This window comes from Meriones unguiculatus, chromosome 7 (assembly GCF_030254825.1).
Source record: "Meriones unguiculatus strain TT.TT164.6M chromosome 7, Bangor_MerUng_6.1, whole genome shotgun sequence".
NCBI classification, from domain to species: domain Eukaryota; kingdom Metazoa; phylum Chordata; class Mammalia; order Rodentia; family Muridae; genus Meriones; species Meriones unguiculatus.
This window is the reverse complement of record NC_083355.1, coordinates 43147332-43168687: the sequence shown is the minus strand read 5'-3', so window position 1 is coordinate 43168687 and position 21356 is coordinate 43147332. Positions and strand designations below refer to the sequence as shown.

General features: G+C 49.5%; 1 protein-coding gene across 4 annotated transcripts in view; it reads left to right on the top strand.

Annotated features, from left to right (window-relative positions):
- Slc6a4 (solute carrier family 6 member 4) overlaps positions 1-15869 on the top strand; it is a 30753-nt gene extending 14884 nt beyond the window's left edge. For all 4 annotated transcript variants that reach the window (XM_060387264.1, XM_060387265.1, XM_060387267.1 and 1 more), the window contains exons 6-14: positions 430-564; positions 1311-1414; positions 2664-2791; positions 3662-3774; positions 4344-4475; positions 5665-5764; positions 7456-7556; positions 11874-12041; positions 15145-15869. In XM_060387264.1, the coding sequence (XP_060243247.1) occupies positions 430-564; positions 1311-1414; positions 2664-2791; positions 3662-3774; positions 4344-4475; positions 5665-5764; positions 7456-7556; positions 11874-12041; positions 15145-15219 (1056 nt within the window). In that variant the 3' untranslated portion in view covers positions 15220-15869. The remainder of the gene's footprint in view (positions 1-429; positions 565-1310; positions 1415-2663; positions 2792-3661; positions 3775-4343; positions 4476-5664; positions 5765-7455; positions 7557-11873; positions 12042-15144) is intronic.
- The last annotated feature ends 5487 nt before the right edge of the window (positions 15870-21356 follow it).

Here is a 21356-nt window from a genome sequence, read left to right as displayed (position 1 = left end):
CGTAGGGGCAGGAGACACCTCAGCGGCTGAGGCACTTTTCACAGAAGAGTGAAGATGGAGTATGGGTCTCCAGCACTCTCCAGCACTCATGTAAAAGCCGAGTGCAGAAATGCATGAGGGTGCAGTTGTCCAGCACTGGGGGCAGGAGGCAGAGATGGGGCACCCCTGGGCTTGCTGGGCCGTCCATCTGTCTGAATGGGTGAGCGCCAGGCTCAGTGAGAGACCAACAAAGATATCCAATGTCAACCTCTGGTCTCCACACATCTGTGCAAGCACATATACAAATTATATACTTTTTTCAAGATTCTTTAGCCTAGTGGTCTTCAGCAGTCAAGGACAGCCTGCCTGCCTGCCTTGACCTTCCACCTTCCTGCTTTGCTGCCTGGGAAGGCATGGCAGTAATCCGTGTTTCTGTCTCCTTCATTCCAGGTGGTGTGGGTGACAGCCACCTTCCCTTACATTGTCCTGTCTGTCCTGCTGGTGAGGGGGGCCACCCTTCCTGGAGCCTGGAGAGGGGTCATCTTCTACTTGAAACCCAACTGGCAGAAACTCCTGGAGACAGGGGTGAGCCTGAGGGAAATAGCACGTGCTTGTCTGGCTTTTACCAGAGAAAGCCATTGGCTTTCAAATAGGACAGTAGGGACAACTCACATCTAATGTTCACGCCTGTGATGATCCTTTCAATCAGAAATACAAGGGCCAAGACCACAGCATCTTGAGGTCACTTAGCAGGGAGCTGCTGCTTTGCTCAGCGGTAGCCCACCCTCCTTCCTCTCCTCCCTCCCCATCCTGCCTCCTGCCTTCCCTTCTCACCCCCTCTACCCTCCCTTCTCATCCCTGCCCTCACCCCACCTTCCCCTTGCTCCCTATCCCCTACACCCTCTCTCTCCCCCAGTGCCCTTCCCCTTCACCCCACATCCTTACCCCCTTCTCTCTACCCTCTCCCTCATCCCAGGCCCACACCCCCTCCTTTTCCTCACACCCTCACCTCATGCCCTCTGCCCTCCTTTCCTGCCCTCCTCCTGCCCTCCCTTCACTCCCCTTCCCCCTCACGCCTCCCCCTCACTCAGGCACCTCCCCCCTCACCCCACAACCTCACCCCTTCTTTCTTCCCCCCCCTCATCCCAGGCCCTCACCCCCTCCTTATCTGCACACCCTCACCTCATGCCCTCCACGCTCCCCCTGCCCTCCCCTCAATCCCCTTCCTCCCCTGTGCCTCCCCTCACTCAGGCTCCTTTCCCCTCACCCCGGGCCATCACCCCCTCGTTGTCCTCACCCCTCACCTCACGCCCTCTCCTGCTGTGTTCCAGGTGTGGGTAGACGCTGCCGCTCAGATCTTCTTCTCTCTGGGGCCCGGCTTTGGGGTCCTCCTGGCTTTTGCTAGCTACAACAAGTTCAACAACAACTGCTACCAGTGAGTATGTGGGGACACCCAGCAAAGCTTGGGAATGGAGCGCCATGAGGGCGCTGCCCCTCAGGGTCGTCAGGGGCCCTTGGCCATTCATCCTTTTCATAGTGTCCGTTCAGGAACTAACTTTACCCGGACTATTTAGAGGCTGAGAAAGTCTCCAAGATGCTTCTGTCTGTGAGAGTCATATATATACATATGAAACTCTGAATTGGCAGGGTACATTCCCATAGTCCCAGCACTTGGAAGGTAGAGACAGAAGGCTGGTTTGAGGCCAGCCTCAGCTACATACCGAGTTCAGTGTTGGCTTGGGCTCCACGAGATCCTGCCTAAAACCAGACAGGTAACAAATCAAGCAAACAAACAGAACAAGGATGTGTTGCAGCACGGTTGGTTACCAAAAAATTGCAGCATGCACCAGTGAATAGACTTCTCGATGAAAATCGTGAACCAGTTAACTGTTTAGACGCAGAAAGCGTAATGACTGAACTAGCTCAGTTTACAGAAACTGCCGTGACTGTGGAGAGGCATGCTTCGATGTTTTAACGGAGCAGCAGCATTGCACCAGTGACGGCCTGAGCGTCACTCGTCTTCAGGCAGTAAATCTTCCTGCACAGGAGGCCATGTCCCGCAGTCCACTTGTACTGTTAGAAAAATACCTGTGAGATTCATTGTTTCTAAAGATGGGAAACCAGTTCACACACGCACACACACACACACACACTCATTAGAATGTGGCCTTGTGTTGGGATCCCAGCTAAAGCTATGATATGAAGTTTTAAAACTGTCAAGCTTTCCCCTTGGCAGTCTTTTGGCTTTATTTAAAGATAGTATTAAATTTTTGATTTTACAAATGTGGGGTCCTTACTGGAGCCCCTAGTTAAGGCTCTGCTCCAGGGCAGTGCCTCTCCTGGCGGAAGCGAAGAGGTCAGTGCTGTGCTGCTTCACAGCAGAGTCAGGCTACCCAGTCTCGAATCTTGCTCTGTAGCTCATACTGGCCTTGAACTCACAATCCCCCCCACCCCCCCCCCCCACAACTCACTCAGCCTGCAAAGGGATGGGATTATATGTATGTGCCACTGTAACTGGCTTCTGTCCATGTCTCAGAACATCCCTGGCCTGCCCGTCCCCACTCTGTGTGTGTAGGCAGTGTTCGGGGAGAGGGCACTGGGAGATGGGGGGTAGGCTGGGCTGAGGCCTGTCTTAGGCTCCCTACCCTGGAAGTGTCTCAGACAGCCTGGGCTCTCCACTCCAGAGACGCCCTGGTGACCAGCGTGGTGAACTGCCTGACGAGCTTCATGTCCGGCTTTGTCATCTTCACGGTCCTTGGCTACATGGCTGAGATGAGGAACGAAGACGTGTCTGAGGTGGCCAGAGACGCGGGTAGGACCCGGGGCTCTACTTACAGGATTGATCTCCTTTGAATCTTCACAAATATCTAAACTTCTCAACTGTTCTTTTAAGTTTTCAAAGATTTGGAAGAAACTTAATTTTCTTAGTGGTCTCACCCATGCATTTAGTTTCCTTGGTGCCCGGTGATGGGGCCTTCAGTGCATGATGGGCTTAAAACATGGCTTGGATGGTAGGTTTAGAACCAGTGGGTTTGGGCACTCGTGCTGGGGTCCGGTCTAGCAGGCAAATGACTACTAGTCCTTGGAAGTCCCCTTGCTGAGAGCAGAGATCTCACTAATGTGACTGTGCTGCTCAATGTTTTCATGGGAAATAATGCAAAGGTATTAAACAATGAGACCAAGGAGATGGAGTCCCCGGGCCGGAAGAAAGGTTTGCACTTTGGCCTGATTCAGCGCTTTGACCAAATGATAGCATCCCTAGTTAACCCATGAGGGGGTGAGTCCTAGCACACTGACAAAAGGTCTTTAAGGGCTGGGGGCGTAGTGGAGCACTTGGTGCTCAGATGCCGGAGCTCTGTCCATAGCACCCCAAATATAAAAAGAGGGGGTGACTTTAAAAGTAGCGGGAGGTCCTTATCACACTTCCTGCTATTCTGAGCTGACATCACAAGGCTCCTTAGAGACAAAGGTGTTACATGGTTGGGCTTGTGTAGTTGCAGTATCAAGTCTCTTCTCTCCCCCCAATTGTAGATGCATGGTTTTCAAGGTGGACGATCTTCCCTCTGGCTTTGCAAAATGTCTGGTGTGAAGAAACATTTGCGCTGATTGTAAACTAGCCCAGACCTAGTTTGCAATAGCTTGGTAGAGATGTCAGCGCTCCTCCCCTCTCCCTCTGTTCCAGGCCCCAGCCTCCTTTTCATCACGTATGCAGAGGCCATCGCCAACATGCCAGCATCCACATTCTTTGCCATCATCTTCTTCCTCATGTTAATCACGCTGGGCTTGGATAGCACGGTGAGTGGAGACAGAAAAGGGTCTGGTAGGACAAGAGGAAAAGGGAACAGGAAGTGCTAGGCTCACTTCTTCCCACACCCAGATCTCAGGTGGTACTGGTTGCTCCCTCTGGGTAATTTTCCCTCTCCCCCCCTCCTCCCACTGGTCTTCCCTTCTTCATCCTCCTCCTCCCCCTCCTCTTCCCTTCTTCATGCCCATTCCATCCCCCTGTTCACCCCTCAGCAATAGTACCTTCTGCACTGGGAGTTATTAGTGGCATAATTAGGGAAAGCTTAGCATGTATGAATTCCTAGTTAAGCCTGCTGGCACCTGAAGGCTCAGCTCAGAGAAGGTACAGGCATTGAGCTGGCCCTGGGGCAACCAGCCTCCCCAAGACACCAATGCTTCTGCATGCTGCCTTTTCTTGTCTGCATATCCTAAGTGATGGGTTCTGATAGTGCTATCGGATGGAAATATGCTCCTAGCTGTGTTCATGGGCCAGTGAATGGGTGAACTAGTCTGGATCGGCTTGACGGCTCATTCAGCTGTCTTATCTCTCCTCCTCCTCACTGTCCGCACGTATCCCTTAGTTTGCAGGCCTGGAAGGTGTGATCACCGCTGTGCTGGATGAGTCCCCACACATCTGGGCCAAGCGCCGGGAGTGGTTTGTGCTCATCCTGGTCATTATTTGCGTCTTGGGATCCCTGCTCACACTGACCTCTGTGAGTAGCAAGGCCTTTGGCCCCAAGTGGCCTCTGCCGGGTCACTAGAACTCCACCGGCAGAGTGGACCCTTCCTGTCCACTTCCACAGTATCCTCACTTGGGCACCTCAAAGGGTGTCGCTAGCACTATTGAAAAGCTCATCACGGCGTGAAGCCTCGGCTTAGGGTTAGTTGCCTGCCTAGCACGTGTGAGGTCCCGGGTTCAGTTTTCAGCACTGAAAAGTTTGTCACCAAGGAGAAAAGTTACTTCCGGCAGTCTCTGCTGGTAGATCTGTGCATGGCGTCAGGAGGCCTAGCATTTTGCAATAGATCCAGTTATATTTCAGGCTTGGCAAAAATACCTGGAAGGAAGTTAGGATTTGCATTCCCAGCCATTTCCGCCTTTTAGAGGCACTGTTAGGGCTACTTTGCCCTCGTGTCGTGATGTAAGGCTGGTGTCTTACATATATAACACCACTTCAACAACTTTAGAGCTTGCAATAAAGAAGCCAGAGGCTCTCCAGGGGGCACGCTGTCTTCTCCCCTCCCCCTCCCTTCATTCAGTAGCCAAGGCAGATACAGGAAAGCATCCATCAGATAGAGTGACGTCGTGGGCTTGCGTGCTGCTGGCTCAAGCCAGATGTCACTGATAGGCCTCTTCAAGCTCGCTTTGCTGGGGGTGAGGGGGCTGCATAGGTCTCAGAGGAGTCAGAAGTGAGAAGTAAAGGCATGGAGCTGTGACCAAAGTGCTTGGGTGTCTGGTGCCACACAGGCTAGCTAGAACTCACAGAGACCAGCCTGCTCTGCCTCCTGAGTGCCGGGATTCAAGGTGTGCGCCACCATGCCTGGCTTCCAGATTTCAGTTTTTAAAGTTGTGTGTTCTCCAAGGTTGAGCAGACAGGAAGTATTCAGTAGGCTCAGGGTGGCTATATAGGGTCTTTAGAGTTTGTCTCTTACAGTGTAGCGGATAAAACAAGGATGACGGAGGAGAGCATGCCCCAAGGCTGTGGGTTCAGTTCTCAGCACCATTTTTTAAAAAAATGGTGTCAGATGGGCACACATTCAAAGGCCACTCCACAAGGAAGCTTCCGAGTCCCGAGTGAGAATTACCCAGTGCCGCCCTGTATTCAGAAGCTCCCGCCAGCCTTTGTGAAGAGGTGTAGCTGCACCTCAGGAGACCGTTAACCATGTCTGTGACCTTGTCCCCAGGGAGGGGCATATGTGGTGGCGCTGCTGGAGGAGTATGCCACGGGGCCTGCGGTGCTCACCGTGGCCCTCATTGAAGCCGTGGCCGTGTCATGGTTCTATGGTAAGAAGCCCCTTCTTTCTGCCTTCCCCCGCCTGCACGTGGACAGGCGCTAGCTTCATCGGGGAGGACGGGAAGGGGCAGCGGATGCGATGATCTCCGCGGAGGGCCTTCTGTGGCCGCACACCGCTGTCTGCGCTGTCTGCGCTGTCTGCGCTGTCTGCGCTGTCTGCGCTGTCTGCGCTGTCTGCGCTGTCTGCGCTGTCTGCGCTGTCCCACACAGGTGCCACGCCCGCGAGGGAGAGCCTTGTCCACACCCCGGTTTTTGTTTATTTTTATTTTTATTTTTTAATATTTGCGGTGGTGGTTTGAGAGCCGGCGTGCACCGCATTACTGTTAGAGCACCCAGGGCCGTGTTTCTCCAGGGTGGCCCCTTCTCAGAGCTTGGGCCCTCTCCACCACAAGGCGAGAATGCTTGCTGTCTCTGCACTGGAGAACCCCAGGTCCCTCCCTCCCGTCCCCGGATGGACTCTGACAAGGGCGAGAGGAGGTACAGGAAGTGAGCTGAGATTAATGGGCAGAGGTTCCTCCGGCCCCAAGAGGCGTTAGCCGAGGGCATGGACGTGAACTTAGGTTCAGAGACGAGGCTGTGTGATGAGGAAGCAGAGGTCTCGTCCCGGAAACACATTTGCTTTCCAACCTCTGCGCTCAGTCGCTTCACCACGGCAGTCATGATGCACACAGGAAGTACAGGATTTAGTTGTGTGGCGTGTGCGTGTAGACGCCTGCAGAGGCCAGAGGAGAGTATGGGTTCCCTGAGGCTGGACGTGAAGGAGGCTGTTCCAGTCATGGGTTCTGCAAACTGAATTCAGAACCCAATTTTCTCTTTTTTCTTTTTATTTGTTTACTTTTGGTTTTTTCGAAACAGGCTTTCTCTGTGTAGCCTTGGCTGTCCTGGACTCACTTTGTAGACCAGGCTGGCCTTGAACTCACAGTGACCTGCCTGCCTCTGCCTTGAGTGCTGGGATCATAGGCGTGCAGCATCGTGCCCGGCTAGGACCCAATTTTTTTAAGAGAAAAGACATTACCTTTACTTCCCCAGCAGTTCAGAGGCCAGAGTTCACGGCAGACCTGCGGAGGAAGCTCAGGGCTCTGGAGGAAGCAGCTGGGAACACTCATTTCTCACCTGCCAGTGGGCATTCTCACGTTAGTGCCAGTAATCCTTTACAGAAGAGCCCGGATCTTGACCTGGCGTAGAGATGAGCTATACTGTGGTTAAATAGTTCCCTTGAAGGGCTGGGAGAGATGGCTCAGAGGTTAAGAGCCCCGGCTGTTCTCCCTGAGGACCTGGGTTTGATTCCCAGCACCCACACAGCATGTAACAAATGGCTGTAATTCCAGTCCCAGAGGAACTGTAGGTAAAACACATAAGTCTTTTTAAAAATTGCCAGTGGACAGTCCTATTGGTTTCTGCCAAGCAGGCTCACCATTACTAAATAAAGTCACTTTCTTCCATCAATAACACCACAATTAATCCAGGCTGAGAATTGCAGCGTGGGCACCAATGGAGGGCTTGTGTTCCTAGTTGGTTATCAGCTTTCCTGGTCGTCCCTTGAGCCCCTTGTGTGGAGTGCCCGAGCGAGTCCTCAGGCTCAGGGAGGAGCCCCCACTCCCGTCCTCACCCTCTGACCCCGTCGACCCCGCCTTGGGACGGAACTCCATGTTCTCTCAAATTCTCCTTTGGGTGATTCCAGGGATCAGTCAGTTCTGCAGTGACGTGAAGGAGATGCTTGGCTTCAGCCCGGGATGGTTCTGGAAGATCTGCTGGGTGGCCATCAGCCCCCTGTTTCTCCTGGTGAGTTGTCACTTCTGCCTTGTTGGTCCAGGCACCAGTGAAGGGTAGCACAGACATCAGAGCATGCTGGCTGAGGGTATGCACCTCAGAGTTACAAATCCAGCACCACTGTGTGGACAAAAGCCACATCAGGAGGCAAATATAAACTAATGCTCCAAGAGGCCCCTGTGTTGGGGCCTCCCGGCGGCTGTGCCCACCACTGCTCACCTGTTTCTGACTGTGAATGCTCGGGTTGCTAGCGTAGCATCCCTACAAACAATGACGATCATGAACATTTACAGAGCAGGAAGTGCTGCAGCCGGCTTTGTTCCAGACTCACAACCGTGGACCTTTTAATCTTTATAGTTCTGCAAGGGGGTGGGGTCTGGGTTTTGTTTTGCTTTAAGATAGCCTTTGTATGTAGATTGAGCTGGCCTGGAATGCTATATGTAGCCCAGGCTGGCCTCATATTTGAGACCTTCCTGCCTCTCACATGCTGGCATCACAGGCAGGAGCCACTGTACCTGGCTTGGTGCGTCTGATGAACTTTTAAGGAAACTGAGGCTTAGTGTCACTAAAATCATGTGACAAAAACTACTGAAGACCAAGGAAGGACACACTGTATTGCTCAGAGAAGCCCTGAGAGGGGTCCCGGCAGGCTCATACTTAACAATTTGACGTGCACCTTGAAGAGGCACACACGGTCTCCTCGTTTGGGTCAGGGTCAAAGTAGAATTCAGCTACTGTCAAAGGGCCTGGATAAGAGAGCTGAGGGCTAACAGGGCAGCTGTGGCCACGCCTGTAATCCCAGCACTTGGGAGGCAGCGGCAGGTGGATCTCTGAGTTAGGGACCAGCCTGGTCTACAGATCAAGTTCTAGGAAAGCAGGGTTACACAGAGAAACCCTGTCTTGAAAAAAAACAAAAGAAAAGAAACTTGAGTGTCAAGGGTTCCTCAAGACAGGTTTAGTATCCTCTGATGTAATTTATGTTTCCTACCATCTTCTCTCCAAGTGTCTTCCTAAGGCCCAGAGATGGACAATGCCCTAATAACCTCTCAAGTGCATAGAGGCAGCCTGGGATAGACCCAAGCTGTGTGCATTCACAGGGACTGTTTCTCAGTTTCTTATTATTTATATATAACTTTATTGAGAGGGGACATTTTTTGACCCTTTAAGGCCAAAAAATGGGTTAGATCATTCCATGAATCTTTCTCAGCTTGTTGAGAACATCTGGGCCAGCCCAGGTGTCTCAGGCCTTAGCACAGCCTGTCCCTTCTCTCCTCAAACACCTCTTCATCCCCTCCATGTGCTTTTCCTTGAGGCACCTTTGCTCCCCACTCCAAGCAACCAACGCATCTCAGGATTAAGTTTTATGTATGTATGATGGCCCAGCTGCTTATCTTTGCCTCTGTGACACCCCATGCATCTGTCCCCAGAAGCCTTTACTGTCCTACATTCCACAAGTTTTTGCAAACATTTGCCCTGAGCAGCAAACTTCTCAGCCCAGAGGCTCCCGTGCAGACCCTGGCTTGTAAACTTCTCAGCCCAGAGGCTCCCGTGCAGACCCTGGCTTGTAAACTTCTCAGCCCAGAGGCTCCCGTGCAAACCCTGGCTTGTAAACTTTCTCAGGTTTCAGGCCAGTAGCTCCATGTTGCTTTGCCAGCTCATTGCTCGCCTGATGCTTTTAGCCCAAATCAAAACTACTTTTTTAAACAAGGTTTGCTGGTCTTGAACCTAGTGCAAGAGATCCTCTCACCTCAGCTCTCTAGTGGGGACTACAGGAATGCACTACCATGCTGTCCAGTGTTTTAAATCCAAAAGGTTTTTTTCTTGTTGTCTATATAGGGTCTCGCTCTGTAGTCCTGGCTAGCCTAGAACTCGCTACATAGACCCAGGTTAGCCTCCCTCTCACATTGAGCCCCTTGGAGCTGGAGTGCTGGGATTGAAGGCAAAGTGCTCCCGCAGCTGGCAATTTCAGTGGCTTTTACATTGAGGGTTGGACTGAGGCTCTCTGTCCACCATGTCACAAATAGGTCATTAACTCTATTAATACCTATGCCTCTTGATAATCCACTTAAACCCTTTCCTTTGTTTCTCAGAGGAAGAAGTCACGTTAGATTAATGTCTTAAAGGCAGAGGCAGCTTTGTTTGTGTGCTCTCACATTCCCCACCCAGCAAGAAAGCAGTGTCCGGGCCCATTCAGGGGAGAGGCAAGGGAGGCCCTCCCTGGGACACACAAAACCTAAGGGAGCCAAGCACACTGGTCCTCAAGACAGAAACGATTCTAATGCAATATTTTAAAATGTCATTTGTATGGCTTTTCTGTATTACCAAACACTGGAACTGATCCCTGAATCCGTGGGACTTCCTTACCTTGCTTAATCTGCCTCACCCTAATCTGGCCTCATCAGGTCCTACCTCTGATGATCATACTAAAATATTTTGGCTTCCCCTTACACACCGTGCCTACATGCTTCATTCTTGTCTGGGCCTTGAGGCCTGGGGCTTTTTTTTTTTTTTTTTTTTAAATTTCTGGAGGTTCATGGTCACTGAGTGTCTTTTCTTACCTAGCAACACCCACTCAGCTGCATTCCTCATGACCCCAAACATTGGTCACTTTACACAATGGTCACTTTACTTCAGTCCTCCAAAGGAAAGGAAAGAGCTTTTTTTGTTGTTGTTGGGTTTTTTTTGTTTGTTTTTCAAGACAGGGTTTCTCTGTGTAGCCTTGGCTGTCCTGGTCTCACTTTGTAGGCCTCAAACTCACAGCAAACCTCCTGCCTCTGCCTCCCTGAGTGCTGGGATTACAGGCGTGTACCACCACCCCTGGCTCAAAGGCAAGCGCTTTCATGCTGGATTGAGAGAAGGCAAATCTGCCTTCCATGTCTATGCTAAATCAGCAGGCCCCTGCTCTCAGCTTCATAGGAATGCTTTAGGTAAACAGGCAACTCACTAAAAACATTCTTTTTCAATGAAGATAAGTTACCAAAAAAAAAAAAAAAGCACAAACAAATAAGAATGACTTAAAGGTTAAAAGCACTGGCTGTTCTTCTAGAAGACTGTGGTTTAATCCCAGCACCCACATGGCAGCTCACAACTGCCTGTAACTCCAGTGCCAGGGGATCTGACACCCTTCTACAGACATACATGCAGGCAAAACACCAATGCACATAAAATAAATAATTAATCAAGAAATAGTGTGTATGAGGAGAGAGAGAGGCAGGGTTCAGTTAGGAAGCCACTGAAGAAAAGAACTTGGGCCAGCCAGGTGGACGGTGATGTTGACCACCTTCAGGCCTAGCACTCGGGAGGCAGAGGCAGGTGAATCTCTCTGAGTTCGATGCCAGCCTGGTCTACAGAGTGAGTTCCAGGACAGTCAGGGCTACACAGAGAAACCCTGTCTTGAAAAACAAATAAACAAGCTTGAATCCGGAAGGAGCTGGATTTCACTCACTCACCGTAAGACAGCCCAGCGCTCACATGGACAGCTCCTGATCAGATCTCCGCCTCTATTCCCAGTTCCCTTCCTCAGTAGCCAAGTCTGCGACTGAGGAGCCTGTGACAGGAGAAAGGTTTGCATTTGACAGGACTCCTGGCTAGCACTGCTCAGAGGAAGGGTGTTTGCTTGCTTAACAATGTCATGTTCTATTACCTGAAGACAAAGGAAAAACAGATATAAATAGATGTTTAATCACACAAGTAATTTACATTAGTGTCTTCCTTTATGACCATGAAGCACTCAAATAAAATTACACTAAGAACAATAATGATTTCAGCACAGTAGATCCTAGGCTGAAAACATCGATGCTTAACTCTGGAAACCAAACTGAAAATAAGAAAATGGTACGTTGGGCGTTAAGAGACTTGAATTTTCAAGTGGAAAATGTGTCAAGCTGCTTTTCTCCCTTCCAGTATTCCTTTCAGAGAGGACCATCTCACCTCAGTCAGTCAGCAGAGGGAAACAGAAAGGCCACCCAAGTCATCTCTCTGCTGTCAGTCCCTGTGGGTACCAGTCTCTTTCCCACAGAGGGAGACACTGTGTCTTCCTGACTTTTGGGGTTTTTGTAGAGATGCTGTAATTCCCACAGTAGGCTCCAAGGTCTGGGATGGTGAAGAAACCCCTAGGAGAGTTTTTCTTTCGTGTGTGTGTGTGTGTGTGTGTGTGTGTGTGTGTAGCTTTTGTTTTGTTTAGTTTTTAGTTGGTACCGAAGCCGGTAATAGTGTGACTCAAGAGTTCAATCTAGGAGACAGCCCGGTAGCTTCTTAGATTTGATCTCTGTGGTCTCAGTCTGCATAGGTGTGCTGAAGATTTTCAATGTTTCTTGGCGTTTGTCTCAGTTCATCATTTGCAGTTTTTTGATGAGCCCGCCCCAACTGCGGCTCTTCCAATACAACTATCCCCGCTGGAGCATCGTCTTGGGCTACTGCATAGGAACGTCGTCTGTCATCTGCATCCCCGCCTATATCGTTTACCGGCTGATCAGCACTCCGGGGACACTTAAGGAGGTATGTGCCAGCCGGGGGTGTGTTTAGTAGGATAATTGGAAAGAAAATAATTCTCTTATGTTTTATTCAGAAGATATACGCATTCACAAAGCCCACCAGAAGGCTCTTTGTTTTATATATTCCTAACAGGGTTTGACCTACCTCACTGAAGGTGGGGATAGTTAATGGCCACCTTTATCATCGTGCAGCAACTCGCAAACACAGTGACAATAGTGAGCTAGCAGGACAGCTAGAGTTAGTGGTTGGTTGGTTAGTGGTTTCACTATTAGGATTCATGACAGTGTCACAGAATGGAAATAAGGTTTTGTTTGTTTGGTTGGTTGGTTGGTTGGTTGGTTAATTTTTGGTTTTTTGAAACATGGTTTTTCTGTGTAGCCTTGGCTGTTCTGGACTCCCTCTGTAGATGAGGCTGGCCTTGAACTCACAGAAATCTGCCTGCCCCTGCCTCCCTGAGTGCTGGGGTTAAAGGGGTGTGCCACCACACCCGCTGAATCAAAATGTTTTAAATGTTATTTGTTCAGTTGTGTTTCTGCCACCAGGAGAGTCTGTCTGCAGGCAGGGAAAGAGCTCAGAGGTGAAGGGTAGCATCAGGGGAAAGCCAGGAGGCTCTTGAGAATGCAGGCGACCAGGCTGTGGGCCTAATAAGTACAATGTATATATTGACTAGACCATTACACCAGCACACGCAGACATTTCCTAAGAGAACACGAGACAAACATCTTTTTCTGAGAACAGCTGCTGGATTCATTTCTTTTTCTGAGTGAGAAAACTAAGCTCAAGGTGAAGAAAGCTCAACTCTTGTAGATTTCTATAACCAAGCCACCCCTTTCCCAACCTTCCCTCCCAAAGAGGACCAGGCATCGCTTTATTGTAATACCTTCTCAGACCCAGAGTCACTAAGTTCCTTCCTCCGGGCTGAAGAATGGTTGAGAAGATTCATGACCTCTGTTGCTTCCGACCCAGAGGCCAGGGCCAGAGGGGAGGACTCCAGATTGACAGATGTCAGTCTTACCTCTCAGGCTGCACCTCAAGTCCCAGCTGTCTTTTTTGCACACCTCAGTTACAGGGAAATGACACCCAGAAGAATGTAAGTAACCGAGCACAGCCCCGTTGGTGGTAGAGGAGAGACAACAGCTGTCTTCACCATAGACCACCCGATGGGAGCCAGTAGGTTTCCAGGAAGCAGCAGTAAAGCCCAAGGAATGTAAGGAAAGGCCCTGGTCAGCTGAGGAAAGCACTCACCTCTGCGCTGGTTTCCCCGGTGGAATGTGCTCATTGGATACAGCACGCTCAAGGAGCCGCTTTTCCATGGAACAGCAGCAGGGGCCCTTCTGGGTAGAAAGCCTAGGGAATGCTGGATTAAGGAAAATCTGGCACCCTTCTTCATGGAAGCCTTCTGAGACAGGCCTTTACTCGGCATGCAAGCGGTAAAGCATGCAGGTTTTGTTTTTTTGTTTTGTTTTCCAAGAACCCCTGGGAGACTGGAAATTTGGGTCTCTTAGGAGGAGGTCAGATTTTTATTCTAAAACAAACTCTCCCCGTGTAGCCCAGACTAGACTTAAACTCGCAGCGCTCCTCCCGCCTCCCCTCTGCTGGCGGGATAAGGTGTGTGCCACCACGCCTGCCTCACTAGGAGTTTTACAATAATTACTTGTTAATTACCAGATTTGACACTCAAACGTGTTCTAAGAGGAAGGGAGGTTCTATACAAAATTTTGGTTTGGTTAAGGAAAAAAAAAAAAAGTAAAGGAAATGTAAATCTAAGAGAAGAGTAAACGCCTGAACGCCTCTACTCCACGTGTAGATGCCCCTTGATTTATAACGAGATTAGATCCTGATAAACTCATCGAGAGTTGAAAATATCAGTAAGTAAAAAAATACAACAAATATACCTGACCTCCTGAACAGCATAGCCTGGCATTAGGGCTGTTATTCTCACAACTGCTCGGCTGGCAGGGAGCTGTTGCTTTTGCTGCCACCACCTCTCAGGAGAAGGCACTAGCACTAATATGAGGAACGATGCTAATCCAGAACAGTCTCCACTGAGTGTGAAGGAAAAACAGGCCACAGTAACCCACTGCACGCTGGGGTCTACTTGTATGAATCTGCGGTGTGTAGAATAAGCTATTTACTGGGTTAATTTGGGGAGGTAAGCACTAGCAGCCTAGAAGTCTCAGGGTCGGGGTCACTTGCTGGCTGAAGTCACCATTGCAGACAGCCGTAATGACCCACACAAAGATGACGGCAGATGGTTCCTAATGAGCACACGAGCGTGAAGATGTCAGCAATGCTCATAGACGAGCTGATCGCCCTCTTGCAGGAGGCCATGGCCTGGCGAGGTGCGAGAGCAGTAGCAGTCTCGTGGGCTTGGCAGGCCAAGGCTCTGACCACCCCGCTACATGAGTTGAGTTAGACTGTTGGAATCTACCCAGTAGAAAACCGACTCCTGAAAGTCCTCTTCCGACCGCCACATGGGCACTGGCACACCTGCACCTACACACACACACGCACAAAATTAAATAAGACCTAAGCTGGCAGCTTGGGGGAGTCGGCAGCCGAACGGGCAGCAGTTCATATAGGGAGGGGGTGGGGCGAAAACCAGCCACTTTTCTCCATAATGTTATTTACAGAGCTTGCCTTTTCCGCACACTTATGACGCCCAGAAAAGAGCTCATCAAACTCCACTTAAGACTAATTGCAAGACATATTTTTATCTAATGATAGTTCACGGCGTGGTGAGGGATGGCTCTCAGTGGGACCACGGTCCAAAGGGGGAAGGACTGAGCCCCAGTCCCTCTGCTCCCCGCTCTCCCAGGGGCTCTGAGGAGCCTTGCCTGGCTCAAGTCAGTCACGCTGAGGCCAGCAAGGCTCCTTCGAAGGAGTCTTCGCTTCCGTTAGGGTTAGAATGGTGTTCCTCCCGTCGTTCTCCACTCTGCCGATTTTATCCGTATTAGCAGATAAGTTGGGAATTGCTCTTTTAAAGGGCAGTGAGGCTATTCCGAGTTATTATGAAATGCCATTAAAACACTGTCCAACGCTTCAATATTAACGCTGAAATATCTCTTCAACGGGGCTCCATAACACTGTGTGTCCTTCCCAACAGCGCATTCTCAAAAGTATCACGCCTGAAACACCCACAGAGATTCCCTGTGGGGACATCCGCCTGAAGGCCGTGTAGCCCGCCAGGAGGACTGGGCTGCCCAGCCGGCTCTCTCCCTCCGAAAAGCCCAGCCCGACCTCTCCCCTCCAAGCCGGGCCTGATGAGGCGAGGTCTTTCTTCACGGAGACGCAGCCCTCGAGGCTTCGGCCCAGACTCTGCCGGGTCAGCCGCCTCTGTCCGTGACGACCCTGGAACACGCTGCCCCAGGCGATGGCGACCCAGCTCAGCTGGCCTCTTTTGGACACGGGAGGGAGTGTAAGGAGGGGGTGAAAACCGCGCAGTCATCAGCCTTAGGTCTAGAATTAAGTCTGTGAAAGCCTGTACCGTTTTCTTCTGGTGTGACCGTATTAGCTCACATCCGCTTCTAAAGCCTCCACTGTTCTTGAATGCACACGCCGCCCGAGAGAAGACAAGGATGTCTCGCCAGCCATCTGTTTCCTCAGTAGCGTAGGATCCTATAGCCGGAATCTGCTAGACCCTTCTAACCTGCGTGCTGCTGTGAGGTTAAGAAAGGAAGCTGTAAAGACGCTAAACCGAAAATTGACGTGTATGTGTGCGCTTGGTGTCTGTACGTTTGTGTCTCTGTGCTCTGACTCCCAGTACTCCGGGTCCATTACACACTATATAAACGGCCTCTAATTTTTCTTACATTAAACAAATTCCACCTATTTCATCGAGTATGTGTTCTTACAAGCATGTTTTGCTGCCTTGTCCTTTTCCAGTGACAATCCAGTGTCTGGCCACCCGTTCTGTCTCCTCCGCCCCCACCCCCAGGATAACATTCCGTGGGCAAACCTGGCCTGTCCTGTTAGTCGCTGTGGTAGGTGCTCCGGGTGGCTGTGGCCAGGTGCAGCTTCCGAGTTCAGCCGGATAGCTGGTGTAAGCGCTCCTCCAAACGACGGAGGGGTTTGACTGGTCATGTTATCTGTCCTGTGGAGACGGGGCAAACACAAGCATCTACCATGAGGAACGATGCTAATCCAGAACAGTCTCCACTGAGTGTGAAGGAAAAACAGGCCACAGTAACCCACTGCACGCTGGGGTGTGCACAGGTGTAATCTATGAGCTAATGGCGACTTCCCCACCCAGGAGCAGTTGGCCAGTCCTAGGCAGCTTCAAGTGACCCCAACCTTCACCCTGCCCCACCCGACTCTTCCTTGTGGTCACGATTATGACCTCCTGGGTAATTTAAGTCTGAGTCTAAGGCTGATTGTCAGGTGAATGAAGCTTAGGACTGATTAAGTAAATTTGGACTTCGGTGACTTATGATTTGGATGAAAAGGAAAAGAAATAAATTTTACCTTTCAGTGTGAGATTTCCTTATTAACATCCTGACGGAACCAAGTGATGAAATTACCTGACACTATATAATTTTGAGTCCTCCACTTAAACAAATTTCATGAAAAGTAGGTCTAAGCTTGGTGTGGTAGAAGCAAGAGGGTCATGACTCTGATGGCAGCTCAGGCTACAAAGGGAGACACTGTCTGAAAGAGAGGGGGGAGGGGAAGGGAGAGGTCCATCCATAAAAGGCTTACATTTATCCTATTAGAGCTATTTCTCCCTTAGCTTCATTTTCTCAATAGTCTATTCCTTGAACATCCTCTGCCGTTCTCTGTACCTCTTACTCTTCATAATTTCTTTGATTTGTTCTTTTGTTGTTTTTTTTTCCAAAATATATTAGCTTCTGAGAAGCTTCCCAAAATGATAGGGAAAAAAAGAGGGGGTTGAAACTCATTACTGACCTACCTTCATCATCTTCATCTCTCAGCCTGTCCTGCTGCCTTCTTCTCATTCTCTTTTCTTTTTTTAAAGATTTCTTTATTATGTATACAATGTTCTGCCTGCATGTACACCTGCACGCCAGAAGAGGGCACCAGATAACATTATAGATGGTTGTGAGCCACCATGTGGTTGCTGGGAATTGAACTCAGGACCTCTGGAAGAGCAGCCAGCCAGTGCTCCTAACCTCTGAGCCATCTCTCTAGCCCCTTCTCTTTATTTAAGTGTATACAAGTGGCAGTGCAGTCAGTGGTAAATAGTTCTGAAAAAATTAAAGAACCTTGTTTTTTTTTCTAGACAGAGTCCCAAGTAGCCCAGGCTAGCATCAAACTTATGTAGTCACAGATGACCCTGAGTGCTGGGGTTTGTAGGCATGTGCCAAGATGACAGGTTTATGTGGTGATAGGGATCAAACCCAGGAGTGCATGTTACTACATTCTCAGTCTAAGACAGATTATCTCATAGGCACACAATTCTCTCAAAATTCTACTTTTCCCTTCTGTTTCTCTGTAGCTGAGAGTGGCCTTGAACTCACAATCCTCCTCCATGCTGGGATTACAGCCTGGCCCGCGCCCAGCACAATATTTCAGTTTTACAATAAGCACTTGTTCCAATTAAGAGCTTTGCCAAGCCAGACATTCAAGGAATCACACAGTTTTGAAAGCTTCAAATTTCATGTAACTAAGAAAATCCTGTTGATTCTTCATTGTTTGCATTTATGTTTGATTCCTATTTATCAATATGCTATAGATTTTCCTCCTAATTTACTTATTTTTAATTTTCAGTTTTATAAATTTTATTGTGGAAAAAACCCTTGCAATTAAACTTTAGACTCCAAAATTAGCCAGACCCAAAGTCTACCCATCTCAGTGAACTTTTATACAGTTAGAACAATGAACAGCAAGCACAGCCGTTCTGAAGCTGTGGCGCGTCACATGGGATTTTATGCTTTAACCATCAAAAGGTTTTGGTTTTCTGTTTGTTTGTTTGTTTTGGTTTTTGGACAGTGTGTAACTCTGACAGCCAGGGCCTCTCTCTGGCTGTCCTGGAACACTCTGTAGACCAGGTTGGCCTTGTTCTCAGAGACCCTCTGCCTCCGCCTCCCGATGCTGGGATCACAGGCGTGTGGCACCGTGTTCAGCAATCAGGGAGGATGCCTCTTTGCAGTTGTCCACCCCACAAGCTGAAAACCCCACAACAGAATGATAAATACAAGAACACTAGCTCTGTGTCCTCTTTCCTAAGTGTTGCCGGTTACCTGCGCTCAGCCCCCCTCATCCCGGAATACTCACTCCTTCTGTCTGCTACTTAGTCTTCCAAAATGCTTCTCACTGCTGCACAGTGGACAGACCAAACCTTGCTCTGGAGAGAGCTGGCTCTCTTCCTGGTAGAGATGGATTTGGATACCATAACTAAAGTCTAGCCAGTATGCAAGAAAAAAATTACCCTTCGGACGGAAGAATTAAAATCCAGTGTTGGCAGAATATCTACACTGTCTCGTGTATGGTTACAAAAAAATAGGTAGACTTATGAAGGGACAGGAAAAACCCATCTGTACTGAAGGAAGGCGGCTCATAGACATTAATAGAGAGAGCCTCCATATTGGATTTAAAGTCATCAGAGGTTACTATGAAAGTTTAATGTCTTCATGAACCTGCAAGATGTGCTTCTTGAACAAATAGGAAAATGCAAATTGTCTAAAGGAAACGGCAGTGAAAAGCGCGCTACCTGAGGTGAAAAATCCAAAGGCCTCACAGAGGAGTTTAGTTGTATGGGCAAGGGACAGAGCTCAGTAAAGGGCTCCCTGCAGAAGCGCAGGGACCTGGCTTTGATCCCTAGACCCCTGGTAAGAATCCTGACGCCGTGACACCGTTTATGATCCCAGCCCTGGGGAGGTGGTTGAAGCCGATCCCGGAGGTCCGCTGGCCAGTCTAGCCTCCATGGTGAGTGTTGTCTCAAACCACAAGATGAGCCTGGTGTGCCTAGATGCCTGTAACTCCAGAGTAGGAGGGGGTGGAGACAGAGTATGGCTGGGGCTACTGGCCACCGGATAGTTCCAGTTCAGTGACAGAGCCTGTCTCGAAGGAGGAAGGTGGAGCATGATAAAGGACACAGGAAATCCTAGTTTGGCCTCCACGCATGCATTCATGTACATCCATATCATACCACACGTACATATACCACACTCAGAAATTATAAAAAAGGGCTGGAGAGATGGCTCAGCAGTTAGGAACACTGGCTGCTCTTCCAGAGGTCCTGAGTTCAGTTCCCAGCACCCGCATCTGTAAAGGGATCTGATGCTCTCTTCTAGCATGCAGGTGTACACGCAAACAGAGCACGCAGCATTTAAAAAATACATATAAACATTTTTAAAGGGGGTGCTGGAGAGATGGCTCAGGGGTAAGAGAACGTGTTGCTCTTGCAGAGGACCCAGGCTTGGTTCCCAGAACACAAAACGTGGTTCACAACTCTCCGTAACTCCAGCGCCAGGGAATATGACGCCCTCTTCCGACCTTCCCAGGCACCAGGCCCAAACATGGTATACATGCAGGCAAAACACACACACACAAAATAAATAAATCTAATTTTTAAAAAAAAAAATAAATACAGGGTGATAGCTCCTGAGGAATGACATCCAAGACCATCCTCTGGCCTCCACACACATGTGAACACACGTGCACCTGCCGACACACATACACATACATGAACACACAGCTTTAGTGTCACAAAAGCCAAAATTGGTAGAGAAAATAGAGGCTAAAAATGCTAAAACAAGCTGGGCACAGTAGTAATCCCAGCACTCGGGGAGGCAGAGGCAGGCGGATCTCTTTGAGTTTGAGGCCAACCTGATCTACAAATCAAGTCCAGGACAGTCAAAGCTACACAGAGAAACCTTGTCTCAAACAAACAACAAATCTAAAACACATAACAATACCTAAAACTTAATCACAGCCTGGCATAATAGCTCACGCCTTTTATCCTAGCACTAGGCCAGCCTGGTCTACATAGTGAGTGCTACAACAGCCAGAGCTACATAGGAGACCTTGGCTCAACACCACCTCCTCCAACAAGAAGAAGTTAATCTTGGGAAGGAAATAAGCTGAGCAGGAAATTATCTGGCAGAATGAAAGAGTGTAAGAGCAATCAGAAACTGCCAGTGAACGGATCACAAGATAACACGGTAAGTCCTGAGAGGTGTGGGGAGCCTGTGCTGCAGGAGGCAGCCACAGCGCTGCACTGACCACGCAGAAATTCTGGAGAGAGAACAGAAGGAAAAGCTAGCTGGTGAAAGTGAGGAGGAAAGGAACCATCAGAGCTAGGGACTCGAGAGACTTTTCTAAGCCTCCAGAGAAACAAATGCCCGCAGAGGAGGGAGCCACACACCGCTAACTTCTCGGCAGCAGCAGTGGGTATCAGTAAATGACGGGCCGGGCATGTTCTGAGAGAAAATGGCCGGGGACCTAATCTTTCTGTCCTGTGTTAAATTAGCATTTAAGTGTGACGATGAAGTCAAGACTTCAAAGTCTGTAAATTTCTCATCCCAAACTTTTACTAAACAGTTATGAAGAGGTCAGAGGGATGGCTCCACAGCAAAGGTGCTGGTGAACAAGGCTGGGGCCTTAGTTCAATCCACGTAGTTGTCCTCTGACCTCCATGTACAGGCTGCACGTGTGCCCTCTCCCACTGTGTACACACACATTCACACGTTAATAAAGAACTATTTATTAATGAAAACGTGCTCCCCATGAAAGGAAACAGCAAACCAAGAACTCATGCATGGGGTGGGGCGTCCTCAAACGCCATCCTGACAAAACACAGGAAGGGAAACACATCTCTCAGCAGAAAAGCCTGCAGCCTAAAATCCTGCACCCAGCCAAACTGGCATTTAATTTTGCGAATAAACAAAAGTAAATTTTGATATTGAAGAATTCCAGGCATTTATTTATTTCCACTCAAACACCCCCCCAGACACACACACACACATCGACAGATAAAACTGGAAACTGGATTCCCTGTCTCATACTAGGGTCACACGCTAACAGGCATCTGCAGACGTGTGGAAGGAAAGAGCACCTCCACACTGGTCGAGTTAAAGGTGTGGTGCCTCCTCAGCTTGACAGGGTTTAGAAGGCCTAGGAGATGGACTTGTGGCAGTAGCAGAAGGCCTGCTTGATGGGAGGACCCACCCGCCATGGGCAGCGCCATTCCTTTTGCTCAGGAGCCAGACTGAATAAAGAGGAGAAAGCTGCAGCCATGTTCACGTGGTGTCCTTGGCTCCTCCGGCTCCCCCAATGCTTCTTCCCGCTCCTCTTCCTCTAAAGGACTCTCTGAGCTCTGCCTAATACTTGGCTGTGGGTCTCTGCACCTGCTCCCTT